Source organism: Grammomys surdaster, unplaced genomic scaffold (genome assembly GCF_004785775.1).
Source record: "Grammomys surdaster isolate TR1022 unplaced genomic scaffold, NIH_TR_1.0 125429, whole genome shotgun sequence".
Lineage (NCBI taxonomy): Eukaryota > Metazoa > Chordata > Mammalia > Rodentia > Muridae > Grammomys > Grammomys surdaster.
In genome coordinates this window covers 1,322,282-1,349,292 of record NW_021620296.1, presented here as the reverse complement: position 1 = coordinate 1,349,292, position 27,011 = coordinate 1,322,282, and the positions used below count along the sequence as shown (strand labels likewise).

The 27,011-nt window shown below is 53.2% G+C and overlaps 2 protein-coding genes and 1 non-coding gene across 6 annotated transcripts; 2 read left to right on the top strand and 1 right to left on the bottom strand.

Annotated features, from left to right (window-relative positions):
• Positions 1-3,615: 3,615 nt before the first annotated feature.
• Map1s (microtubule associated protein 1S) lies at positions 3,616-13,612 on the bottom strand. Of its 4 annotated transcripts, XM_028786093.1 has the most exons (7): positions 13,465-13,612; positions 10,141-10,245; positions 9,240-9,322; positions 8,543-8,683; positions 6,207-8,295; positions 4,617-4,840; positions 3,616-4,093 (listed from the first exon to the last, which is right to left on the bottom strand). In XM_028786093.1, the coding sequence occupies exons 1-7, from the start codon at positions 13,586-13,588 to the stop codon at positions 3,938-3,940; spliced, it is 2,922 nt and encodes a 973-aa protein (XP_028641926.1). In that variant the 5' UTR covers positions 13,589-13,612; the 3' UTR covers positions 3,616-3,937. The 4 variants fall into 4 exon arrangements, with proteins under 4 accessions (XP_028641926.1, XP_028641927.1, XP_028641928.1 ...); XM_028786094.1 differs by lacking the exon at positions 13,465-13,612 and having other exon boundaries at positions 9,240-9,359; positions 10,141-10,229; XM_028786095.1 differs by lacking the exons at positions 10,141-10,245; positions 13,465-13,612 and adding an exon at positions 10,055-10,125.
• Positions 13,613-22,944: 9,332 nt separating this feature from the next.
• On the top strand, positions 22,945-25,129 carry Rpl18a (ribosomal protein L18a). Its single transcript, XM_028786152.1, has 5 exons — positions 22,945-23,019; positions 24,202-24,381; positions 24,467-24,596; positions 24,802-24,911; positions 25,003-25,129. Exons 1-5 carry the CDS (start codon positions 23,002-23,004, stop codon positions 25,093-25,095), a joined length of 531 nt encoding a protein of 176 aa, XP_028641985.1. The 5' UTR covers positions 22,945-23,001; the 3' UTR covers positions 25,096-25,129.
• On the top strand, positions 24,623-24,753 carry LOC114637868. The gene has a single exon (XR_003713799.1). It is a non-coding gene; the product is annotated as a small nucleolar RNA SNORA68 (small nucleolar RNA).
• Positions 25,130-27,011: the final 1,882 nt, after the last annotated feature.

The following is a 27,011-nucleotide window of genomic DNA, read 5'->3' as shown; positions in this document are numbered from 1 at the left end:
GTGTGTGTGTGTGTGTGTGTGTGTGTGTGTGTGTGTGTGTGTGTGTGTGTAGAACAGAAAATCTTTTGCTGTTTACAGAGAAATGATGTTTCTCTCTGTAGTCCTGGCTGGCCTCATACTCAAGAGATCTGCCTGCCTCACTTAGCCTTCTGAATGCTGGGATTAAAGGCATGTGACACCATGCTGGGCAAAGATAAATGTTCAGGGTGGGGCTGGAGAGATGGCTCAGCAGTTAAGAGCACTGACTGCTCTTCCAGAGGTCCTGAGTTCAATTCCCAGTAACCACATGGTGGCTCACAACCATGTATAATGGGATCCAATGCTCTCTTCTGGTGTGCATGAAGACAACTACAGTGTACTCAAATAAATAAAATAAATAAGTCTTAAAATAAATAAGTAACTGGAGTTACAGACAGTTGTGAGCACCCTGTGGTACTGGGCATCAAACCAGGTCCTCTGGAGAGATCCAGTTAACCCACAAGCCCTCTCTTTAGCCCCATTCTTTTTGTTTGTTTTTGTAGTGGGCCTCAGATGGGATTGACCTGCCCCCAAATAGTCATGAAGTGTTGTGTCATTGTGGGTCAGTGGGTCAGTGGGTCAGTGGTCCTATGGGGGAAAGGGTTCGAACTGCAGGGCTTCCAGAAATGACCACACAGCCTCTCAGCCTAGCCTGTGCAGCCCGAAGCCAGGCCTCGGCCTAGGATTGACAGAGCACCAGCTGATGCTGTCTTTTGTCTTCTTGGCTCCCAGGGTCAGCCCGCAGCACTATGGCCCTTTATATAAAGCTTGCTGGCCTTGACCAGAGCAAATTGCATCCAGACAGCCTGGCCAGTCTCTAGAGCTGTGACCACTTCAGGATGCTAGGCAGAGTGAGCACATACCCTGAGGGGAAAAGAGAGAGCCAGGTACATGGGAGACTGAGGCAGAAGGATGGTACAGCAGCAGGTGAGTCCATTCAGCAAAGAAGTCAGGGAGAGTCAGTGGCTAACTTAAAGGCCCAGACTAAGCCCCAAGCAGCACAGCAGCACACTAAAGTGACAAAGAATTTTTTTTTTTGAGACAGATGGCCTCAGATGCAGTGATCAATCTGCCTCCCCCTCCCAAACACCGAGAGTCCACTTAAACTTGGCCTCTCAGCACTGGGGAGGCAGAGGCAGACCAAGGCCAACCTGAGTTCAGTCTAGTCTACAGAGTGAGTGCCAGGACAGCCAATTTGTCTAAAAGCCATAAAAAGCAAAAAAGCTGAGTTCAGAACCTGCTCTGGGTCTTGTCTTCCAGGTGTGGCCAGGCGTACAGTCTCGGTCACTAGGGTCACTGGCTCACACCTTGGCCAGGTCAGCTGTTTCACATGTTTGTTCTTCAGCTGGTGACATCACTTTGGGAGACTGTAGGAAGCCTGCTGGAGATGGCAGGGACTGGACATAGAGCCTTGGAGAGGCCTCTCTGGCCCCTTCCTGTCACCCCCATCACATTCTGGCCATGAGCTGAGCTGTTCCGCCAGGCCTCTCAGACCCTCCTTTCAGATATCTGTAAAGCATTTATCACTGGACAGCCAGGCAAGCTGGTGGCGCAGTCTAAAGACTGCCCTGCATCTGCACGCACCCCAGCGCCATGGGGCGGCCCAGGCCTATCATCCTATCACCACAGATGGAGGTGGAGGCCGGACACCAGGAGTTCCAGGTGTCACCCTGTGTGGACTGGGTGCACTCAGAGCACTGCTGGACACTGGTGCACTGATGGCTCCTCTTGGGGCTCCCTGCCCAGGACTCATGCACATCCTGTGGTTTCTGTTACAAGGGCAGGTGAACAGGTTAGCCCACAGCCACAACACTCCAAAGCTGAAGCCCTCGGAGCTCTGCTGCCCGCCACAGGCCTGGGGAGGCCAAAGGGGTCAGCGTGGCCTGTTCTAACCACACACTCTGCTGTAGCCCGGCTGACAAGAGGGCTCTGTGGCTAAGAAGCACTTGGAGAGAACCCTGGTGGCTCCCGAGGACCTGATGCCCTCTTCTGGCCACTATGCACACTGCAGGTGCATGCTGCAGACATATGGGTAGGCAAACACTAACATATATAAAATAAAGACTAAAAGTTTTAGACCTGAGACCATGTCTGCCAAACCAGCTATCAGGATGCTAAAGCAGGATTGCTCCAAGTTCTTGGCCAGCCTGGGCTATTACTACTGCCTCAGCAAATCCAGGGAGATGGCTCAACCGTTAAAGGTGTTTGCAACTAAACCAGAATATCTGAGTCCAACCCCTGAGCCCACACAGTGAAGGATGGAAGCCATCCCTCCAAGGTGTTCTCTGAGTGCAACAAGTGTGCCAAAAAATACAAAGTGAGTCAGACCAGAGAGCCATGGTGTGACCGAGATGGTGGCCCCTGCCCTCCGTCAAGGCTGTGGGAGGGAGGCTGTGTCCACCTTGGTTGTGTTGTAAGGCTGCAGGGGACTAGTGTCAGGAGAGCAGCTGGTATAAGGAAGCTGGGACTCACTCCTGTGGTCTCACTACATGTGACTTACCCCACAGAACACACCTGTGGGGCAGAGCCTTGCTCTCAGACTCCAGATGATCTGTGCCAGCAGCTCTGTACCCACCTAGCACCCACCCAGAGCCTGCAGTACAAGCGGCCTGGCTGGTGACGGTGCACAGCCCGTAGCTGCTTCACAGTGGCCTGGTCTGGAGCTGTGAGGCGGGAATCAAGACTCCAGAGAGTGGGTGCCCATCTCACTGCCTGGTACAGAGCCATGACGCTGGGTGTTCCAGCAAGCTCCAAGGCTGGTCACACCCCAGTGTCATAGGGTACACTGCTGTAATGAAACACGATGGCCAAAATCAAATTGGGGGCTGGGGGAGGGTTTCTTCGGCCTATGCCTCCACAGCACAGCTCAACACTGAAGGCCGTCAGGACAGAACTCAGAGGGCAGAACCTGAGGCAGGAGCAGATGCAGAGCTCATGGAGGGGGGCTGCCTACTGCCTTGATCCCCATGGCTTGCTCAGTTTTCTTATAGAACCCAGGAGCACCTGTCCAAGGATGGCACCACCCACAATGGCTGTGCCCTCCCCCATTGATCACTAAGAAAATGTCCTGGGCTGGAGAGATGGCTCAGTGGTTAAGAGCACTGACTGCTCTTCCAGTAGTCAAATGCCAGCAACCATGTGGTGGCTCACAACCATCTGGAATGGGATCCGATGCCCTCTGCTGGTGTGTCTGAAGACAGCTGCAGTGTACTCATATACATAAAATAATTTAAATCTTTTTTAAAAAAGAAAATGTCTCACAGGCTTGCCCTCAGCCTAATCCTCTGGAGGCACTTTCTCAATAGAGGTTCCCTCCTGTCAGATGACGTTAGCTCAAGTGGACAGAAAACTGCCCAGCATGCCCTAGCCTTCATTCCTTACTAACTAATTACTAGTGGGTGGCTAGATTCACTTGGGAAGAGGAACTGTCAATAAGAAAGTGCCTCCACCTGACTGGCCTGGGTAAGAAAGCAGGCTGATGGGTGAGGAGCAGGCCTCTGCGTCACTTGCACTCTTGCCCTAAACAAGCCCTTGTCCTCAGTTCCTTATGGCCATGGTGTTGACACAGCAATACAGACCTGAGACAGCAAGACCAAATTCTCAGCTGTCTGCTTTATTTTTTGTGGTTTCTGAAACAAGGATTCACTATGTAGCCCAGGCTGGCCTGGACTCCGCATGGATCTCCCTGCCTCTGTAACCTGAGCTCTAAGACAGAAGGCATGGAGAGCTGTGTGTGACACATGGCAGAGCACGTACAAGCGATAAAGCAGTGCGGGCTCGCGTCCTCGGTGATGGAGATGGAAGCTGGGATGTCACACTGTGGCTCACTCAAGCGCGGTGTCTGGCTTTCCACATGCAGCACAGCTCCAGCCTGGTCAGAGCAAGGAACTGCTGTCCCAGGTCGCCCTGCAGCGTGGGGCTAGAACTCCACCTTGCAGGCGGGGAAGGCCTCGTCCTGCATGGACACCAGGCTGCCGCTGCCCAGCACCCTGATGCCCAGCGCCTGGTGCTGCTCGTGCGTCTCCTCATACCACCTGTGCATCACCGCAGAGTCGAAGGTGGGGATCAGTGTGACCTGGGAGGACAGCAGGCAGAGGGTGACCTTCCTCTCCCCTCTTGATGACCCATCCCCCCGTAGCACCAACAGGCTTTCATAGTCAGGTGCTACCACACCGCCCAGGCTGGCCCACCACTCCCCACACACCCATGAATCTCCCACACACCACTGTGCTTGAGCCATACTGTCCCTGGGCCGTCTAATGGCTCTACACACCCCTGACTGCAGCCCCACGGAGCTGGTACAGCTCTGGCATGGGGCCTTTGTCTCTACTGTCCCAGAAGCAGACACATGCACACGGGGCGGCATCTGCTCAGCCTACAGTGTGCTTCTCAACCAGAGGCCCTCAGCCCCCATGCCCTGGCCCCACACAGCTTTGGAGCACTCAACCCTTTGATGGCACTTCTCAGCTGCAACACCACCTGTTTCCCAGAGCTGTCCCACAAGGGACAGGGCACCTAGGCCCCATGCCCTCGAGTCCTTAGGCTGAGCAGGAAACACCTCTTGGAAGCAAGACCTCAGAGTCCAGTGGTCCACCCACCTGCAGGTCAAGGTCCCACTGCCGCTTGCCAGCCAGCAGTGCATCCAGCACAGCTCGCAGGCCCTCTTCCTGGCGCTGGCCTTGTCCACTGATGACATAGCAGAGTGCACGCACACGCAGGAAGAAGTTCTGGTCCAGGTGGCCGGCACCTCCACCGGGCAGGTAGGCCAGGTCTAGGTACACAGGGGAGCCAGCAGCAAGTGGTGCAGGGCGGCTACTGGGTCCTGTGGGGATGTACAGGTTGGTGGTGGCATCATGTAGCTACAAGGCCCCTATGTGGTAGGAGGCTATTACCTCCTGCTGGCAAGGGCAGGACACCCCAGATGCCTGCACCCTGTAATCCCTGGGGCTTTGCACTGGGCCGTTGAGCCGGGTGCCCAGAGAGTAAGCAGCCTGCAGTCTGATGTGCACAACTGAGGCTGCGCACAGAGCTAGTCACATGGTAAGTGCTGAGACACGAGTGACAGAGAGTGCCAGCACAGGAGAGCCCCCTCGGTGCCATGAGGAACAAGGTGCCTGCAGAGAACTGCCAGTGTGGCCAATGGCGGCTCTGCTCAGGACAGATAGCCCTACTGGGGATTCTGCAGAGGAACAGGGCAGACCCAAGTCACAGCCATTGCAAGGCCCTGCTGAGCCTGGGCTTCTCTGGGTGCGTGTGAGCCCTGAGAAGCTGTAAACACCATCCCTGCCTGGATCTAACATAGAGAGCTGGTGCCATGGTTAGCTGTGGCACGTCCTCAGAGGTGTGAGCCTGTCTCCAGTGAGGTCACCAGGAGCCACTCTAGGTGGATGGAGCTAGTAAGTCTCTCCCAGTCACCTCATCTCTCGTCAGTGTGGTGCCATGTGCAACTAGGCCAACAACTGATCTGACCTGTAGCAGTGCTTACGACCAGAGCCCTGCTGGGAGCAGGCCAGAGACAGGACTCAGTGCTGCCTGGCTGGACAGTAGGCAGGGAGCCACTTCCTACTTTCAGGGCAGGCCTGGGGGTCCAGAAGGCATTGCCCTTGGAAGTCATACGCAAAGTTGAGCCCAGGCACTCACCTGTTAAATCAGCATTCACAGAGGGAGGGAGGAGATCATTTCCAGTTCTAGGCCAGCCTGGGCAGCAGTGCAAAACCCTCTCAGTCTGTCTCTGAGACAGGGTCTCTCTCCAGCCTAGCCTCAAACTCCTAAGACCTACCTGCCTCTGCCTCCCAAGTGCCAAGATCAAAGTCTGCACCACTATGCCCACAAAAGCTGCTCAAAACACCAAAAAGAACAGCAGCTCACCCTCTCAGCCTCAGCAGGCAGGACATGCAGCCATCCCATAGCACAAGACAAGAGACGGCCAGCTTGAGCAGGTGATAGCTAGAGAAAGCAGTGGTGGACAGGACGGACCACACACCCTGTCAGCACCACTCAGCACCTGACAGAGGCCATGCGGGGACCAAGACAACAGATGTCTCAAACACCATCATTTCAACAGGATGAAGAGAAGCAGAAAAGCCCAGGATCCAGAAGAACTTCCTAGAAAGCAAACTTGGCCAGACCCTGACCAGAAGGCCTCCCTGAAGGTGGTAAAGCGGGGGCAAGAGGATTAAGGGACTCACCGGAGGTGATCCTTGTGGCAGAGGCCGTCTTGGGGACAGTCTTGGGGACCGAGGGCTTCCTGGTGAGGGGCACACGGCCCGGCCTGTCTGCAGGCTCACTGCGGGCGCTGAGTGGCCGGTTCCGGTCCCCCGCAGGGACCTTTGTCTTGGCAGCTACAGTTGAAGCTCTGGAGGTGGCAGCGGCAGAGCTCGGCCTAGCAGGGGCTTTGCGGCTACGGTTGGGATTGGTGGTGTTGAGGGGCTGCCGGGCACGAGGCGGTAGCGCCTCCGGGTCCACCATGCAGATTCCTGGTGCGTCCGGCAGGGGTGGTGGCACACGAGGTGTAGGGAGCGGGTCCCTGGCCGCACTCTCACTGCCTGCGTCATCATCAGAATCCGCCACGGGCACAGGATCAGAGTCAGACAGTGTGGGCAGTGACTCGCTCACGGACGTGGGTGGTGTCTCGGGTGGCCGCTCCTGAGACCGAGCACTGCTGTCCGAGCTGCCTGGGGATGCAGGAGGGGGTGGCTTGCGGTGTGAGAACTCACAGGGTGACACGAGGCACAGGTCCACATCATGAGGAGAGGTGGAGCGGCGCGCGAGGCGCAGGGGCAAGCTAAGCCCCGAGTCGCCTGCTGGCAGCACTTGCTCAAAGGACACAGAAAGGGACTCATCCACCTCGGTTGAATGAGGTGAGCCCAGCTCCGCGGGCAGAGAGGGCGTGGTCAGTGTGGGCGTTGTAGCTGAGGGCGATGCATCAGGGGCAGGTTCCGGGCGCAGAGGGCTGAGTGACAGGCGCTTGGGGCTATTGCCTGGTGCTGTAGGTGGTGGGGACTGAGTTGGGGACAGGGTCGGGGATGGGGCAGATGGCCGCTCAGACTCCATGATGGTCTCCATTTCTCCAGGGCACTCATGCACAGGGGCTGTGGGTGGCGCTGCCGGAACTGGGGCACGAGGCCCATTCTGTGACACTCGAGGCTTTGTATTGACCACACCAGGCCCTGAGCGGCGCGTGTCTCGGGGGGTAGGCCGAGTGGGCCCAGCTCTTGTGTCCTTCTTTGGGTCACGAGTGGCCAGGGCAGGCTCCCTTCGCATGGCACCCCTGTTGGCGATGCAGCCGACAGTGCCACGAATTGGCTCCTTGCGTGCGCTGTCCCTCGAGGCCAGACTATCTTGGCTGTTGGCCCTGGAGGGCGCTTCCAGGTCATGTGTGGTGACTACCGGCCTGCGCAGGCACGGCAGGTGCTGCAGGCGCTGTAGCCCATCCAGCAGGCGCGCGGGTGGCGTGCGACCAGGAAACAGTACCCGCACCACCTTGTCACCAGGCGCCGCTGGCTGCCACACGAGCAGAGCACAGGCAGGCGCCGCAGGGTCCCCAGGAGGAGGGTGCAGCACAAAGAGCTCTAGGCGGCCTACGCCCAGCTTCTCGAAAAGGACAATGGGGCACGAGGGCTGTGGGCCACGCTGCAGCGGCAGAGGCGCGATGCCCAGGCTCCGCAGCAGGCTCCGCGCGCACACCGCCTCGTCCTCGCCCCCACGCAACCGCGATGCAGCCTCACGAGCGTTCAGGAACACCACGCCCAGCGCAGGCGACAGCAGGCGACGTAGCCGCTCCTCATGCTGTCCCTGTGGTCCTGCGGCTGCCTCACGCTCTGCCAGTTTGCGGCGCAGCAGGCTGTTGAGGCCGGGCAGGCTGTCAGCACCCGCGTGAGTCACAAGCACGGCGTCCACGCGGTCTAGGTGGCGCACCAGCTTCCAGAAGCTCGACTTGGGGTTAGAGCCACCGTTAACCAGCACCGTAAAGCCATTGACAGCGAAGAAGGCAGCATCTCCCAGCCCACCCGGGAACACATAGCAACAGGGCCGAGCCAGGCGAAGAAAGCCGCCTGCAGCCGGAGGCTCCAACAACTCGAAGGGCGATGGCGGCTCCAGCGACTCAGCCACGTACTCCAGGAAGACACGAAGGCCCTCTGAGGCCGGCAGCCGTGCCGGTGGGTTTAGTCGCAGCCGCAGCCCAGGTGCAGGGTCCAGCAGCGCCCAGTCCCCAAAGGTTGGACAGGACACAGTGAGGGCTGGGGCAGCTGGTGCCGAGGCCAGTGCATCCTGGACCTGTGGGGCAAGCACAGGACCACCTGGACCTGAGGACTCGACACCACTTCCTCTAATCCCCACCAGCTGCCACTGGTCACCCCAAGCCCACCAGGGTCTCTGGTGGAGTTGTCTTCCTGGCCCACAGCACTGTTCTGTGCACCCTCCCCGTTCACTGTGCAGTCGATGAGAGGCTTCGGGCCCTTCTCTCACCCCAGAGCACAAGCTTGGGAAAGGTCCGTGCAGAAGGGACAAGGGAACTGCTTACCTCTTTGTCCCCCAGCACCTGCAGGAAGTGGTGGGCCGAGAATCCGCCAGTCTGCAGCAGCAGCTCCCCGGTCTCCTCCAGGCAGGGCCCTGCCAGGACCAGCAGTTTGTGAGGGGCGGGGTCCATCAGGAGGTTCCGGAGCTGTGGGTGAGGTGGGCGGCCTCGTGAGCAGCACTGGGCCAGGCCCCAGCTCTGAACTCATTGTCAGAGGCAACTGAGAAGCTGCAGGAAAGTAGAAGCAGCCAGGTGTGCCCACCACAGCCCTCCCCTTCCCCGAGGCCAGCTGCCATGTGCCTGCTGAGTAGGGCTCCTCCAGCATCAGAGTCCTTTCTGTGGAGACCCACCAAGCCCTCTCTCTCTCTTTAGGCAGGTTCCTCTATGAAAACACAGGCTAGCCTTAACCTAGTCCTGCTTCTGCCTCCTGCTGCTGGGACAACAGGCCTATGACATCATTCCCAGATCAGCTTGTGGGTGCAGCCGAGTCCCAGAGCTGTCTTACGCCTGGGAGGAAGGTGCAGGCTGGTCAAAGCCAAGACTCCTAGCCAGCCAGGGCACAGCGACACTCAGTTAGACACAGTACATCCCACGACTCTAGGCTCCAGCCTTCCTGCCCCTCCTCTATGAGAGGAAGTAGGTGCACAAGCATCAGGCATACATGCTGGGTCTGAGTAAGGAGAACAAAGGGCCCTGCTCCTACCTCATCACACAGGGACTTGTCTGAGGGGTTCAGCAGGACCAATGTCTCTAGGGTCTCTCCGCGGTGGTGCAGGCTCCGCTGCCCTGTGGGATGACAGGTCCAGGCCCTGACTCAGGCTGCCTAATGCCAAATTAGAGTCCAGGAGACCCTCAGGTACTCAAGCTGCAGGACCCACACAGGGTGCTACAGCACCCGGTATAGCTCAGAACAAACATGAGAGAAAATGGAAGAAGCCCTCGGGTGCCCTAGGCCTCAAGCAGAGACAACACAGAAATCAGCCAGAGGTGCTAGGCTGTTCACCAGCACCAGCAGAGCTCAGCACCTAAGCCAGAGGCACCAGGAGGTGACAGACAGACAGACAGGCAGGCAGAGCAGCTTCAGTTCTCCCCTGTAAGATGCTGCTACAACTGCAGCAGACCAGGCCAGAGAACACGTGACTACCCAGAAGGGGCTTTCAGAGGGGCTGTAGTACACAGTAGGTCACTTCCAGCTTTTTCTCCATTGAATCAGAGCAGGAAGTCACTGTGACCCAAAGGGACACTTCCTTCCCTTCCTGCAGCTGAACATGGTGACTCAACCGACTGGGTGGGGCCGAGCTACAAGCAATACCCACAAAGGGGTTGCTCTGGCCACCCCAGGATCCCTTGAGAGCTTGCCCGGTGTCTCTGCTTCCCTACTGGCTCCCAGCTCTCAGGCCCTTCCCTCCATCACTGCAGCCTCTGTAAGTTAGGGGCAGAGCATATGACTTGCTTCTACCATCCCACAGCCAAGGCGGCATCTGCACCCCAGATGTGCTGGCCTTAGCAGTGCCTCACCCCATGCCCAGCATACAGCTGCGACTCAGCAGCCTGGCATCCGGTGAGCGGCAAAAGACCCAAGGAGGCAGAGTGGGGCAGGTCACCTTTCACAATGCTGGAGAAGGTGGCTGAATGCCGGGACACAAAGGCCTTGAGCTGCTCATCCAGGCTGCAGACAGCGGGGTCCACATCCTCCCACGAGCGAACACCTGCAGACAGCAGGAGACAAAAGCTGAGCGCCTAGCGAGCGCCAGTGCCATCCCTTCTGCCTGCTTGGCTCCCACAGCTTAGGTCTCGGGGAGGCAGAGTCAAGGGTCTCAGGGAGGCCTCGGCAGTTCTGACTTGAGGCCTGACCAACAAGATGCCTGGCTGGCCATCTGCTTCACATCTCTGCTCTATTAGGATTCTGAACTTTTGGGGGATTTTTCTGTATGCACATGTATGTATGTGCACACCTATGTACCTATGTGTGTGCATGCACATGCATAACTGTGTGTACATATAGAGCCAAAGGTCAATACTCAGTGTCTTCCTCAACTACTCTAGATCTTACATTCAGGGATAGGGTCCTTCAATAAATCTTCAGGTCATCAAGTGGGTGGGCTGGCTCCCAGTGAGTGCTCAGGACTATCCTGTCTCCACCTCTCCTGTGAGATTACAGGCACACACTGCCAAGCTGAGCTCTGACAGTCACAGGTACTTAGCACATGACCTACTAGGCCATCTTAGTCACTGAATTAGGGCAGCAGTGTCTCTCACACTAGCACACACTGGCTTGCACAACAGTCCCCTGCCTCCAACTCCAAAGTGCTGACATCACATACCTGGCTCTCCTGGGCTACTCCAACCTGAGAAGCACCCCGTTGCACCTATCCCCCATGTGCAGGGTCCCTAACTGTGTCCCTTTCCTTCAGACTATAAGTCAGGTATCTCTCTAAGCCAGTGGTTGTCAATCTTCCTAATGCTGTGAGCAGTTCCTCATGTTGGGACGCCAAATCATGAAATTATTATTTAAAGACTTTTAATTGTGTATGTGCATTCTCATTCTCTCTCTCTCTCTCTCTCTCACTCACACACACACACACACACACACTTGAATGTGGGTCATCATGAAGGCCAGGGATATTGGATACCTTGGACCTGAACTGACAGGTGGCTGTAGCCAACTGATGTGGGTGCTGGGTATTGAACTCAGGTGTAATTTTAATTTTTTTAAATCTTTTTTTTTTTTGGTTTGGTTTTTCGAGACAGGGTTTCTCTGTGTAGCCCTGGCTGTCCTGGAACTCACTCTGTAGACCAGGCTAGCCCCGAACTCTCAAACTCAGAAATCCACCTGCCTCTGCCTCCCAAGTGCTGGGATTAAAGGCATGCGCCACCACCGCCCGGCTAAATCTTATTTTTAATGATGGATTTTAAATATTTTAACCTCTCTTGTAGTCTATCACTCACTAGAGGTAGTGGCAAAAAGAAAGGATATAGAAAAAGTGGACCGGTTTAGAAATGTTTTTTGGAGTAACCCTCATCTGTGTTGTCTAGAAATCGGTTTATAGGTTGGCAGTGTCAACTTGATCTATCTGTAAATCCTTTATGGATATGTCAGCAGTCTAGTTTGGTAGAGTCTGGTGAGCAACAGTGGTGATACAACTTAGGAGAGACAGCCAGGCCTCTGCCTCAACTTGAGTCAGCAGAAGGGACCAACAGGAACATCAGGGGAAGTTCTCAGCTGTGCCTCTCTCAGGAACAGAAGATCAGCAAAGATGTGAGACACAAGTGTTGCACAGCTAGCTGTACCGGCAAGCCAAGCTCCGTCTCTGTCATTCCATGGAGCCTATTTATACCTCAAACACATGTCCACTGTGTGTCTTGTGTCAGCACCTGTATCTAATCAGTCAGTGTGGAAAGAAACTGTATTATACCATCAGAAGTTTCTTTTTTTTTGGGGGGGGGGGGTTGTTGGTGGTGGATTTTGTTTTTTGTGGAGTCTCAACAAAAGCAGCTCAACTATGCAATGTAAGGAGGACCGATACATGCGTGTTGTTAGCAAAGAAGCCTTCATCACGTGTCTTTTATGTGTTTGCTTTAGTAGAATATCCTCTCTCCTGTGTCTGCTTCAGTGAAATGTTCCTTTATGAGCCTTTTATATCTGTGTCTATTTCAATGAAACGTCTTTCACGTGTTTGCCCCCAGCAAAACCCTATCCAACTAACATGCCAAAGAATCCTTAAGTTTCCACCTCATTCAGGTTCTCTGGAAAAACAGTTTGCTCCTAATCACTGAGCAACCTCTCCAGCCCCATAAAGTTATTTTCATTGCTACTTGATAACTATAATTTTACTAGTTACAAACTGTAAATATTTGATATGCAAACCCTCTCCAAAAGGGTCGTGAATCAGATTGAGAACTGTTCCAGGCCTTCGAATCCTGGAGTACCCTGACACCATGAAAGATTTGTTTGCTTTGGGTCCTCTTCCCCAGCACATCACCGTTTCTCAGAAGGCAAGGGGACGCTGCTTGTCGTTCCGACCAGCCTGTAGCTGAGCCTGTCCCACTTAGCCTCAAGGACCATGCACCTAGATGGGCATTCTACATTGTTCTGGGGATTTTATTTTTTGAGACACGGTCTCATGTACTCCAGGCTGGTTGCAACTGCTCTATGAAATTAAGGACAAGCCCCTTAGGCGGCGTCCATCTCAAAGGTGCTGAGATGACAAATGAAGGATGCTGGAGATGAAGTCCAGGATCAAGCATTCCAGGCAACTTCAGTTCTATGGACTGAACCCCAGCACTTATCTTGAAAAGGCTGTTTGTAGCCCAGGCTGGCCTGGAACTTGCAGTGCTCCTCTGGCCTCAGCTCACGACTGCAGGGGTGACAGGCGCATGCATCGCACTCGATGCCCCGTTGCAGACGATGCTGCCGCACCCGATGCCCCAGTGTGGCAGGTGCGCCTGAGTCACCTCCCCTCGTGCCAAGCATCCCCGGGGCAGCCGCGCCACCCACACACCAATTAGCAACGGGGGAAAGCAGGCCCCCGGGCGCCGCGGGAACGTGCAAGCCAGGAGAAGGGAGGGGCCGTGGAAGGAAGGCCGCACCCCGCCGGAACCCCGCAGCCGGGGTCGCAGCGCCCACCCGGCCCTAGGCCGCTCCCCGAACCCTGCACCCTCGGAACCCGACGCCCCATCTGCTGTGCCCCACGCGGATCCCAGCCCGTCGCGCCCCACCCAGACCCAGTAACCCATGTGGCAGCATTTTTGTCCAGGCGGCCACTAGGCACATGCGCACCCCCACGCCCGCCTGGATCGTAGGCCACGCCCGGAACGTTGCGTCCGGGGACCCCACACCCCACCCGGACCCCGGCCCGCCGCGCGCCGGAACCCCCACCCGGACGCCCCGCCCCGCTATCGTCGCCCCAGGTCCCCATGGACCCGACCTCTTTCCAACTCCTCCAGGACGTAAGTCAGCAGCCCAGGGCAGCCACACTCGCCGCCCACCACCAGCAACAGCAGGGAGCTGGGCGCCTCCACAGCCTCCGGGGCCGCCATCACCGCCGCCATCTTCGCACCGCCCCGACGCTCTGAGCGCCCCGCCCGCTGGCCACGCCCCTTCAAGGAGCTTACCGGAAGCACGGGAGACCCCGGCCGGAAGCGCCCCCTCCTCTCCACCCCTCTGTCAGTTGTCTTTAGGCTTTGGGAGACCTTAGCGGACTGAGACTGGCTCTGTACTAAGACGCCGTTATCCCTCCCAAATTTTCATCCATTCAGTTTTCATTCATTCACTCATTCATTCTCCCACTCACCAACGCTTAGAATTTCTGTCCCCTGAAAACTCATTCCATCACAGGGGTTCCGCAGAGAACCGGAGTCTGATAGGCACTGCGAGCTTCCTAAGTTAGCATTTTGACAGAGAGAGCTTTGGGATGTGCAGCGGTTTGCTAGGTGTGTGTGGTGGGGCAGGTCCAAGGGAGACAGACATTACAGTATGAACACTGTTCCTATCATTTTGGAAAAAAGGACCTTTTGGAGGGGTAAAGTCACCAAGCCATCTGACACCAAGTCAGTTTGTCTCTGGATGACTCTGGAACTAGTGATCTTCCTGCCTCCACAGCTTCCCATACCCTGGGACAGTAGACAGCTTGGGATTCACTTGGGCTATGTGTGATGGAGACTGTTTGTGTGGCTCCCATCCAGACCTTCTGGAACATTTTTACCCCAAACTTCCATGTTTGTTTGTGTGTTTGTTTGTTTGTTTGTTTTTTGAGACAGGGTTTCTCTGTGTAGCCCTGGCTGTCTCAGAACTTGCTCTGTAGACCAGGCTAGCCTCAAACTCACCGAGATCCGCCTGCCTCTGCCTCCCAAGTGCTGGGATTAAAGATGTGCTCCACCACCGCCCAGTCCAATCCTTTTTTTTTATGGCCATTCCATATTAAGTATTTGAGATGCTGTCCATCCCAAGAAGGACCAGCTGGCTCCCCTCAGGAGGGAGCCTCCTGTCTCTGGAATAAACAACTAGGCCCAGCCAGGTGCTTCATCACTCTCAAGTAGAATGAGGCAGGAGAATCAGAAGTTCACAGTCAGCTACCTAGAAAATATGAGTCCAGCCTGGGCTACATCAGGTCATATATCAAAAAGAAACAACAATCTAAAAAGACAAAGATTCATGCCTTTAACCTCATCTCTCTAGAGACACAGGCAAGAGAATCTCTGTGAGTTCAACGCCAACACTGGTATACACAGTGTTTACAAGACAGCCAGGGTTACACAGACTGTTTTAAAACAAACGAAAAATAAGCAAAAGGCAAATCAGGACTGATGTGAAACATCAGGAAGCCAAATCAAGCCTACTGCTGACTGATGTTCTACCCGGGACTGGTCCAAGCCAAACTTCCTCCTTCATCAGTATGTAGCAACAGCCATGGCCTCAAGCCATGGTCTGAGGTTCCTGGATACTAATTTCCCTGTCTTTTTTGGCTTCCTGAATCCTGACTCCTCCCCCTTGGCTGGTCAGCCTGCAAAAGTTGATGGCTTGTGATTTCCTCTGTGGTTATAACGGAAACAGAACTGGGATTGATCCATTCTCTGCCCTCTGGCTAAGATCAAGTGCAGAATGGGCTTGGCAGTATTTGTGCATCCATGGATGTCAGAGGGGGTGTCAAATCCCTTAAAGCAGGAGTTCCTTGCAGTTGGAACCTGTGCTGTGGGTGTTGGGAATGGAACATGGGTCCCCTGCAAGAGCAGTTAAGAGCTCTTAAGAGCCAGGCGGTGGTGGTGCATGCCTTTAATCCCAGCACTTGGGAGGCAGAGGCAGGTGGATTTCTGAGTTCGAGGCCAGCCTGGTCTACAGAGTGAGTTCCAGGACAGCCAGGGCTACACAGAGAAACCTTGTCTCGAAAAACCAAAAAAAAAAAAAAAAAAAGAGTTGAGCTACCCTGTAGTCGCTTGTGTTGAGTTTAAAGGTCTACCCCAGCCTTGCCTGGGACTCCCTTTATATTCTGGGTTAGCTTTGAACTCCCTGTGTAGCCCAGGCTGGCCACAGACTCTCCAAGGTCATCCTCCCTCGGCCTTATGTGATGAGTCCGGGATGCCTGGATGCATCTAATTCCAGCACACTGGGGAGGGGGCAGAAGTCGGAAGATCTCTGTATGTGGTCAGCCTTGTCTACATAGAAAGTATTTGGCCAGCCAGAGCTGCACGGTGAGATCTTACCACAGCATCAGAGCTGGAGCTATGGTGAAGACCAGCAAGCTTGTGCTCTCTGATTCTGTGTAGGGGACAGAGCGGGAGCTTGAGAGTTCTGCACAACGGACCCAGCAGCCCATCCCCCACTCCCCACTCATTCATTTGCTCAATCTTTTCATGCTTGTTCACAGAGTCCCTCTGGATTTGAACCCAGGAGCCCTTGGCTGAAGTGTGAACTCTCCTGCTGCTTAAGACTCTAATGTTCTCTCTTTTCCACCTCTATATATTCCACAGCGGCCTTAAACTGATGAGTCTCCTGCCTCAGTCTCTCAGCTTTGGGTACGACAGACTGCACCATTACATTAGTAGTGAGTGTTAATGTCATTATCTGCACTCTGGGCCTGGAGCTCCACACTACATCTCTGCCATGAACCAGCTGGGGAAAGGGTTTCCTTTAGATTTTGTGAACCTCAAGTTCTATAAAATACACACACAGAGAGAGACAGAGAGAGAGAGAGACAGAGACAGAGAAATGTCCTTGAGTTTTTCCTGTCCCCAGGGTTGGGAGTCAAGGCATGGGAGTGCAAGCCTCCTGGAGAGAAGATGAATCAGTGGTCAATTCCACAAGGCCAGACTTGGGACTCAGGTCACATGCCTCACCTCTATCCACACCTAGATCCAGCCAACTAATGAAGCAGCTGTCTGGTCTCCATGGAGACAGGGATGGAGGAAAGGGAGGGAGGAAGTGATGGAGGAAGCTGTGAGCCCTTGGGGCAGTCAGACTTTCTATTCTGCAACACTCCCAAGCTGTTTAGCCAGACATCCTTCTCTACTTCTGCAGCTAGGCCTGGGGCTTCACGTGACCAGCCACCCCTAGCTACATCCCAGCACTTTCCCTGGGGGAGTCTAGGCTGACACCCTATCCTTGAGTTGTAGCCTGTTTTTGCAACTTTATGGGTTCTTTTTCCCACCCTTTATCCCCCAGTTTCTCCCCTATCACTACCTAGGAGAGAAAGAAGGATAGAGGGGGAGAGATCTCTGAATCTAATTTCTTTCCTTTTATTTCTTTGAGTATGACTAACAAACCACAACCAACCCCCCTTGAACAAAAACCAACCACCTATCCTATACCTATCACAGTACTAGCTGGCAAAACCACACCTCTGCTAGAGCATGACATAAATCATAGCCAACTGCTGCAGCAAGTCCAAAGCAGCCCCCGTATCCACACACCTGGGGTTAAAATAAAAACACTTCCTTTTATTTCTGTTTTTTTTTCAAGAAACCAAAATTCCAAAAGTATCACTGAGCCAGGCTCCACCCCCTCCCTGTGGGATCCTAGCCTGTCACTCTACCCCTGAGCCATACCCCCCCAGCCCCTCCCTGTGAGATCCTAAACTGTCACTCGATTCCTGAGCCACGCCCCCAGCCACTCCCTGGGTGAGTCTAGGCTGTCACTCTTCCTCTGAACCACGCCCCCAGCCAGTCGCTAGAGGGTTTTAGGCAGACATAAACTAGGCTCCCCGAAACAATCTTCCCAACTCCATCTCAGAACCATGGGCTGGCAGGTGTGGGGCACCAAGCTTAGCCCTGTTGAGCTTTGTGAGCCATTGCCGTAGCTGTGACAGCGACCACAGACTTCTCCATTCCTCCCAACAACTCTAATGCATTCCCCGCAACAACTTTGGAGTCTCCCATATCCCAGGCTGAGCTTTTCCAGTCCCAAAAGCCACCGCCAGCCTCAGCCAGCCCCTTGCGTCCCCCTGAGGGAGCCCAGGGCCACGCCCCCTCCAGTTTACACCAATCCTGTGCCTTTCTCCATAACAAGCCAGTCAGAGCCTTTTCTCTCAGGCAGCGCCTTCTCACATTCCGCACTGGCTTCTGTGACAGCTTTCCCTCAGCCGGGTCAGGTCCTCCTCCCTCTCCCCCCCCCACACCCCTTTATTTCTACTCCATCACGTCTGTAATGGCTGATTGCTGAGCCCCTCCTGCTCGTTCAGATCCAGGTAGTGTTAAGTGAGCCTGTTACATGCAAATGGCCCGCAGGGACAGTCAACAGGACTCTGTTGGTTGGTTTGTTTTCGGGTTTGTTTTTGGTATTTGCGAGGCAGGTGCTTGTTCGAGACAGGGTATCTACTTATCTGTCCTGAAACTATGTGGAGATCTGCCTGCCTTTGCCTTCTGAGTGTTGGGACTAAAGGCATGCTTCACCATCACCCAGCTTTACTTCGTTGTTTTTTTGTTTTTTTGTTTTTGTTTTTGTTTTGTTTTGTTTGTTTTTTTGTTTTTTTGGGGTTTTGTTTTTTTTTTCTTTTCTTTTTTAAGATTTATTTATTTATTATATATGAATACACTGTAGCTGTCTTCAGACACACCAGAAGCACCAGAAGAGGGCATCAGATCTCATTACAGATGGTTGTGAGCCACCATGTGGTTGCTGGGATTTGAACTCAGGACCTCTGGAAGTGCAGTCAGCGCTCTTAACCACTGAGCCATCTCTCCAGCCCGGGGGTTTTTTTTTTTTTTTTTTTTTGTTTTTTTTGTTTTTCGAGACAAGGTTTCTCTGTATAGCCCAGGCTGTCCTGGAACTCACTCTGTAGACCAGGCTGGCCTCGAACTCAGAAATCCGCCTGCCTCTGCCTCCCAAGTGCTGGGATTAAAGGCGTGCGCCACCACCACCCGGCCGTTGTTTTTTTTTAATAAAATCTAAATGTTTGATAAACCATGAGCATAGATAACTTTTTAAAGATTCATTTATGGTTTATGTGAGTGCTCTATCTGCATGTTTGCCTGCATGACAGAAGAGGGCATCAGATCCCACTACAGATGGCATTACAGACAGTTGTGAAGCACACCATTTGGTTGCTGGGAACTGAACTCAGAACCTCTGGAAAAGCAGCCAGTGCTCTTCAAGGCTGAGCCATCTCTCCAGCCCTCTATTCAGGAATTTTTTGACATGTGTAAACTTTGTAACACCTCTGAGCGTGTGGGGGCCTTTTCAGAACCTCCATCTAAACTGAGAACATCCGGCATGAGTGTGGCATACTATCCAAGATGGCCTCATTTTGCATTCGTCCTGTCTTAGTCTCCTGAGAGGCTAGTATGTCAAGTGTGTTCATCCACACTGAGTAAAATAGACTCTGTGTGTTTGTGTGTCTGTGTGTCTGTGTGTGTCTGTCTGTGTGTGTGTGTCTCTGTGTGTGTGTGTGTATGTGTGTGTGTCTGTCTGTGTCTGTATCTCTGTGTGTGTCTGTCTGTGTATGTGTGTGTGTCTGTGTATCTGTGTGTGTCTGTCTGTATCTGTGTCTCTGTGAGTGTCTGTGTGTGTCTGTGTGTGTCTGTGTGTGTCTGTGTCTCTGTGTGTGTCTGTGTGTGTCTTTCTGTGTCTGTGTCTCTGTATGTGTGTGTGTAGGTGTGTATGTATGTGTGTGTGTGTGTGTGTGTGTGTGTGTGTGCTTGTGCAACCACTCTCATGCATGGGTCAGAGCACATCGTTTAGAAGTAAGTGCTCTTCTTCCACCATAATGGGACCCAGCGCCCTGATTCAGGTCTCAGGCTTGATACCAAATGCTTTTTGCTAGCTAAGCCATCTTACTGCCTTCTTTTCTGTTTCTCTTTCTGTTTTGTTTTAAGGTCACATTTTATGGAGCTCAGGCTGACCTTGAACTCCTGATCTCTCTGGCCTCAGTCTTCCTAATGACAGGAAAGTCCCACCACACCCCACAAAATAATTGTGAGACTTGGAAATGCTAAAAACCAGGAGAGAAAACCACTGTCAGAAAGGACTGGGGAAGCAGAGCAGTAATGGCGCACGCCTTTAATCCCAGCACTTGGGAGGCAGAGGCAGGCGGATTTCTGAGTTTGAAGCCAGCCTGGTCTACAGAGTGAGTTCCAGGATACCCAGGGCTACACAGAGAAACCCTGTCTCGAAAAGCCAAAAAAAAAAAAAAAAAGAAAAAGAAAGAAAGAAAGACAGAAAGAAAGAAAGAAAGAAAGAAAGAAAGAAAGAAAGAAAGAAAGAAGAAAGGACTAGGGACAGCCAGCAGCACCCACAGATCCATATCGGAGTCATCTGAGACACAGTGTTATTGAGCCCTGGGACTTCAGAATCAATAGGAATTAACTGATCAAAGGTAAATATGAAGAAACCAAGAATGGCGTGACCTCATGACCTCAAGAGTGCTGTGAGCACAGCCAGGCTTCAGCAAAAGGAAACAATGGAACATTCCTGAGAGCGGGCTTCGGCACCATCGGGTCGAGAGCGAGACACAAACATGACCAAGCAGCTCCCCCAACTCCTTGACACCGGCACCCGAGAGATGCACATACACACACGCAGGGAACACCCATACACATAAGATAAATTATTTAAAGTCCCTGAAAAAGCTGCACCTCAATAGGACCACTGGGGAGGCAGAGGCAGGCAGTTCTCAGATCTCGGAGCTTGAGGCCAGCCTGGTCTACAGAGTGAGATCCTGTCTCAAAATAATAAAATTAAGTAATCAATCAAAAGTGTCATTTGTGATGGGTATTGTGGCTGATGCTTATCATCTCAGCACTGGGGAGGCGGAAGCAGGAGCGATTCAGAGACATCAACAGCTACATAATGAAGTCAAGGCCAGCCTGGGCTACATGAAACCCTGTCTGGGGGAAAAAAAAAAAGCATGTTGTCACAGAAGTATGAGTTGGGCCAAGATTTCTTAGAAGTTTGTTTGTTTGTTTGTTTGTTTGTTTTAGCCTTATATAAAAAAGATAAAACTTTACTTAAAAAAAAGTTTTCAGGTAAATGTGGGGCTGCTTGCCTGTGACCCCAGCATCCACAGGCTGAGGGGGACGGGAAGCTCCTGGCCAGCCTGGACTATATAGGACTATATAGGACTATATAGGGAGGCCTAGTCTCAAAAAGCAAAAATGAGGGATAAGACCTGCCTATAGACCCCATAGAACGGGCAGAGAGGGAAAGACAGACGTCCCAGTGCAGAGGACCCAAGCATGGCAAACATGGTACCGGCAGATCTTGCCTGCTCCCTTGCTGACCCATTAGATTACATTCCTCAAGCCAACCACCAAGGGCTACTTCCTTGTGCCTGAATAAAACAAGATCCAGCTATCAAAATTCATTACTTGTCTACACTGGCTGACCTGTCCAATCAGGACTCCCCAACTCACCCTAGCACAGATTTCCCCTTGTCTCCTTAAAACCCACTCCTGCAGAGACAACTGCTTTGCCCAATCCAGACGCAGGTTCCCACCCCGAAGCCCCACCCTTGCTTGTCCCTGGGGTTAAATACATGTTCTTTATGGTGAGGATTTGATGTCTGGGTGTGTTCCTCCTCAGAGTATAAGTCCTGTTGCTGACAAGGGAAACCTGAGGTAAGTAAGTAAGCTTGAAGGCATTTTAGGGTCTGAGGGCTGGGTGCAATATCCTGCCCAGTTCTGAAAGGGACAGGACTGAAGTTACTAAGGCAGGGACAACTCTGCCTAGGGACTGAGGAATAAAAGCTGGTGGCCTGAGACCCCAGATTGACAGGTGTACTGCAGAAAAACAAAGGCAGAGGGGACAGGCCAGTCAGTGGACCTCAAAGTCCAGAATACTCACAGCCTGTGGTGACAGGCCTGTTGTGACAGAAGCCTGAGCTCTTACCAACAGGTGGCCCTGCTGGGATTCTTCATAGCCCCTAGGAGGGGAGCCAGTTGGAGGGGAGGTCTGTTAAGGCTGGAGCCTGTCACCACTCAGGAAAGGCCAAAGGGGACATCTCCAAAGCAGGAGGTGAAATGCCAGCACCTGTTCCCTTCAGCCCCTCTCCGGCTGTGGGTCTTGGGCACGTGGTCTTGTAAAGTGTGCATTTACACCAAGGTCCAGCCCAAGGTTAAGGCTGGGCCTGTAGGTACCAACCTCTTCCTCATACTCCTGTCTTCCCATTCCTTTCCCAGTGCCCTCTCAGGATATAATTTGCACCCCGGGATCTGTCCTGCCTCTTACAGAATGTATCCCCACTTCAGCAGCCTGCAGAAAAAAACACAGGCATGTAGCAATGTGTTCCAGCAGACGTAGACTGTGTCCTAGTTGCCCATTGCACACCGTCATGTTTATAAGCTGTTTATTTCGGGGGTGGAAGGGCTGTAAGATGAGATCTTTCTGTGTCGCTAAGGCCTTCTTCAGTCGTGAGCCTCCTGGCCCAGTTTCCCATTTGTAAGACTTCAGGCATGCACCACTATGCCCAATTTCTGAATCTTACAACTATCCTATGGGCCGGGGAGTGTTAATGAGGCTGGGGAAACTGAGAGCCCACACTTGTATGCGCCTGAGCACAATGGAAATGGGGGACCTAGAGGCACACATCTCAGATTGACCAGCATTGCCACTGAGCCAAAGAAACGCGCTCGCCACCTAGTGGCCACTAGAGGAAACATACTGCGGATACTGTCGCCTACAGGTACGGGATCTGGCCAGGAAAAGGACAATGTTAAGACAGCGCTACAATTCTGATACAATTCCATAAAGAAAAGAGTTACATGGGCCGGTAGGTGGCATCCTCCAGCATCCCAAGAATCAGGAAGAGGCAGAAGAATTATGAGTTAGAGGCTGGTTTGAGCTACACTGTCTCAATAAACAGTAATAAATAAATAAACAAATAAAACAAAATAAAAAATGATGACAGATTAAAAGATAGAAGGGGCTGGAGAGATAATGGCAATAGCTAAGAGCACTGATGGGGTTCGATTTCCAGCGTTCACTTCACGACTCACAACCTTTAACTCCAGTACTGAGGGACTAACGTCCTCCGCGGGCCTCCAAGGCACCCGACACGCAGGCGGTGCAAGCAACACGCCCACACACCTCAAATAAGAATAAAACAATCTCTAAAAAAGATGGGTGATCGGTCATAGGTCGGTAGATGCACAGAAGGATGATGTAGAAAAGGAAAGAAAGAAAAAGGGGAAAAGAAATGAAAATAAAGACAGAGAAACGAAAAAGCCCGGAGTCTAACTAGGAACCATGATTACACTCCCAGGATCCCCCGCGCGCGATGATGGGTCGTGCCCCCGGAGAAACTTGTATAAGTTCGACGCGCTCCCTCCTGGGAACTGTAGTCTTCGTGAAGAGAGGCGGGAATTACACGTACCTGAGCCGTAGCCAATAAAGAAGCTAAGAACTTAGAATGCTAGTAGCTTTATCCAATGGACGCACGGCATCAGGAAGGCGGGACTTCCGTCAGAGACCATGGTGAGAGCCTGCGCGAAAGGCGACACTTCCTTTTGTGAGTGGTGGTGAACGAGTTCGCAGTGCCATGAAGGCGTCGGGCACGGTAAGGAGGCCGCGATGGGGCGAGAGGCACGGTGTTGGCGGCAGGGCCGCTCAGGTTGGCTGTGTCTGCCGGGATGGCGTCGCGTTCCGCCGCCAGGGCCCCTCACCAGTCACGGGCAGCTCTCCTCGCCCACAGCCTCCTTACGGCCAACATGGCGGCCGCCGCGTGCTGGGCGTCCGAGGAGGGAGCGGGTTAGATCACGGGTGCACCGTAAGGCTCTCTCCGTGCATTCGTGTATATCAGTGTTGCCCTCTTTTTCACTGCCAAATCTTTTTTGGGGGGTTAGGGGGAGGAGGCCGATACTAGGTTTCTCTGTGTAGCCCTGGCTGCCCTGGAACTCTGTAGACCAGGCTGGCCTCGAACTCAGAAATCCGTCTGCCTCTGCCTCCCAAGTGCTAGGATTAAAGGCGTGTGCAACCACAGTCCGGCATCACTGCCAAATCTTACTCCGTGTTTAGTCTCTTATGAGCCTCACACCTTCAAATTCAAAGCTAACCTAGTCTACTTAGACTCGAGTGGACGCACAGCTCCGCCTCGGTTTTAGAGAGCGTTTGATAAGCCTTACAGCTTGTTCCCAGCGCTGGATACACCGAGCCTGGTGTTACACACTTGTCTCAGTACTTGAGATAGAGACAGTGGTCACTTGATTCATCCTTAGCTAGTTCTAAAGGCCGGCTGAAACTGTAAAGGACAAAGAGCAAACAGTAGCCTAGAATGCCGAATCTCATACTAGCCCTGTGAGCAGAATTACTTGTGAGAGGCACAGGGCTGCTGTGTTAGGGACAGATGCAATCCTTCTGGCTCTTGGTGAGAAGCTAATCTGGAATCATCCATTGGTCCCCATCCAGAGACAGTTTTTCTGTGTAGAACAGGCTGTCCTATTCTGGGATTAAAAACATGAGTCGCCATTGTCATCTTGCCCTGGGGTTTCGGGGAGAACAGAGCAGCCTGCCACATGTATATGGACTAGGCTCTGAAACTGGAGAAACTGAGGCAGCTTCCTAGCGGGGCACAAGCACTCTGACATTCCTGCAACTGGGCTCTTGTAAAGTGAAGTGTGTGAGCCCAGTTTTGGAACTGGTCCCCAATATTTGAGGGTGGCAGCTTGGACACCCGGCCCTGTGTGATGACTGGATCTCAGGTAGGCTCCTCCCCCACGTTTACTACTTCCTCTCCTTTCAGCTTCGGGAATACAAGGTGGTAGGGCGCTGCTTGCCAACCCCCAAATGTCACACACCACCACTGTACCGTATGCGAATCTTTGCACCCAACCATGTGGTGGCCAAGTCCCGCTTCTGGTACTTTGTGTCACAGCTGAAGAAGATGAAGAAGTCATCTGGGGAGATTGTGTACTGCGGTCAGGTGAGGCCTGGGGCCCCACAGAATGACAGTCACTGGGTACCATCAGCCGGGGCAGCAGGCCTCATGTGTTCCCTACTCCCCACAGGTGTTTGAGAAGTCACCCCTCCGTGTGAAGAACTTCGGCATCTGGCTGCGTTATGACTCCCGCAGTGGCACACACAACATGTACCGAGAGTACCGGGACCTGACCACTGCTGGCGCGGTCACACAGTGCTGTGAGTCTCCAACCCTCTGCCAACCCCTGGCACCCAACCCAAGAACTGCCGCTGCCTGTAGCGGCTGTTTAAACAGAGGTGCACACAGCAAAGGAGCTTCGTCGCCTTTGGGGGGCTGTGCAGTGCCCCCCAGAGTGAATCAGTAGGTTCTACAGTCCTAAGGACACTCTGGGTGGCAAGGGCTGACTTTCTTCTGTTTCCACAGACCGTGACATGGGTGCCCGGCACCGTGCCCGCGCACACTCCATCCAGATCATGAAGGTGGAAGAGATTGCAGCTGGCAAGTGCCGCCGGCCAGCTGTCAAGCAGTTCCACGTGAGTGACCCTGAGTGTGGGCCTGACGCAGGGCTGCAGGGGGTGGTTGCACATGGACGGTCCCTGACATTCATCTCCTCCCTCCCCACAGGACTCCAAGATCAAGTTCCCACTGCCCCACCGTGTGCTGCGGCGCCAGCACAAGCCACGGTTCACCACCAAGAGGCCCAACACCTTCTTCTAGACACAGATCCACTGAATAAAAACTTGAGACTGTCTTTGCTTGTTTGCTTCTGTGTCCCTGGAGAGGTCCCAGGTGGTCCCTAACAACACGCTAGCCCTGCCTGCCTGCTCTGGCTCAGTGGCATCTTTCTAGAGTTACATTTCCCACTGGAATTGTGTAGGACAGACATAGCCTGAGCCCTGCATCTGACACAAAGGGGTGGCGGTCTGTTTCTGAAGTCTCTGGGGTGCTGGCTCAGGCCTGAGAATTCCAGACATAAGCATAATCCAAGCCTGGGGACCTGGTTGAGCTCTTTATCCTGTTGGCTCTAAGCCTCTCCTAGGTGGAAATGAGGCCAGCCAAGCCTCAGGAACCTTGAGCTTCTATGGGGGATTACAATTTGGATGGTGGAGGAAACAGGCTTTCTTTTGTTGGGTGTGGCCAGCACCATCATGGTGCCCAGTTTTGAAGGGGTCCAGGTCTGAAGTGTCCTGGCACTATCACTGCGCTAAGAGGCTTCCTGCTGGTCGCAGGGAGGAACATGCTACACTTATAGTTGCTGGCTGTGAGGGACTTGCCCCCTGGCCTCTTACAGGCACTTGCATGCATGTGTTCACATAGCCCAGAGTCATTCTTTGATGGGTGGTGATGTGTGAACACTAAGCCTCACTTAGGAGGTACATGTGAGTTCCAGTACCAACTGTAAAGTAAAACCCTGTCAAAAATTGGTATGTGTAAGTGTTTTAAAGCCCAAGTCCCAGGACTGAGAACTCAGTGGCTAGGAGCCCTGACTGCTCTTCCAGAGGTCCTGTGTTCAATTTCCACCAACCACATGGTGGCTCACAATCATCTGTAATGGGATCTGATGTATTCTGGTGTGTCTATAAACAGTGTACTCACATATATAAAATAAGAAACCTGTTTTTATTTTTTTGGTATTTTCGAGACAGGGTTTCTCTATGTAGCCCTGGCTGTCCTGGAACTCACTCTAGACCAGGCTGGCCTCAGAATCCATCTGCCTCCCATGTGCTGGGATTAAAGGCGTGCACCACCACTGCCCAGCAACAAACCTGTTTTTAAAAGCCAGGTAGTGGTGGTATGCGCCTTTAATCCTAGCACTTGGGACACAGGTGGATTCCTGAGTTTGAGGACAGCCAGGGCTATGCAGGGAAACCCTGTATCAAGAAAAGCAAAGCCTAAGTCCATACCTTTGAAAGCCATAAGAGGGCGTCTGGTCTGGAGATGAATCCTTTTCTAAGTCCATTAGTCCCACATCAAAGGAATGGGTGACCCCTATGACTGGTGTTTCCCTGTGCAGTGTGGCCAGTGGCTGCTGCTTTGGAGCCATGAGTCCATGGTCGTCACTTCTCTTGAGGACCTGGGTTTGTCCCTAGCACCTGTATTAGGCCCACATCTGCAACTCCTGCTCCAGGGCATCAGATGCCTCTGGCCTCTGCAGGCACCTGTATTCATATGCAACTATCCTTCACCCACATGCATAATTTTAAGTTTGGGAAGATGGCTGTGGTGCTTGACCAGCCCTCAGGAGGCAGAGACAGGCAGATCTGAGTTTGAGGCCATCCTGGTCTACAAGGTGAATTCCAGAGCAGCCAGGGCTACACAGAGAGACCCTATCTCAAAAAAAAAAAAAAAAAAAATTAGAGCACCAAAAAAAGCAATGGGTAGGCACACAACCAGCCCCAGTTCTCCCTGATGCCAGAGCACTGGGCATGACTGCAGTGTAGTCCCAACATGGCAATCAGGCCTGCCTGCCTCTGCAGAGTAGTACTGCCTCGGGAAGGCTCTCCATCCCTCCTGCTTGTCACTGTGTCCTCCCACGTGACTTCAGAAAGCCTCGTGCACATGCCGTCTCGCCTTAGTTTTACTCATTCCGAAGCATTTCAAAACGCGGAAAGGCCGGGGTGGCTCAGTTAAGA

What these genes read in the sequence shown, in the direction of transcription:
- Rpl18a (XM_028786152.1), top strand. An exon ending in TGGCGCGGTCACACAGTGCT is followed by an intron (nt 24,597 to 24,801) that starts GTGAGTCTCCAA and finishes CTGTTTCCACAG; the next exon opens with ACCGTGACATGGGTGCCCGG. An exon ending in CAGCTGTCAAGCAGTTCCAC is followed by an intron (nt 24,912 to 25,002) that starts GTGAGTGACCCT and finishes CCCTCCCCACAG; the next exon opens with GACTCCAAGATCAAGTTCCC.
- Map1s (XM_028786093.1), bottom strand. Translation starts at nt 13,588, where the DNA reads ATGGCGGCGGTGATGGCGGCCCCGGAGGCTGTGGAGGCGCCCAGCTCC. An exon ending in CCTGGAGGAGTTGGAAAGAG is followed by an intron (nt 10,246 to 13,464) that starts GTCGGGTCCATG and finishes TGCTGTCTGCAG; the next exon opens with GTGTTCGCTCGTGGGAGGAT. An exon ending in AGTGGGACCTTGACCTGCAG is followed by an intron (nt 4,094 to 4,616) that starts GTGGGTGGACCA and finishes CTGTCCTCCCAG; the next exon opens with GTCACACTGATCCCCACCTT.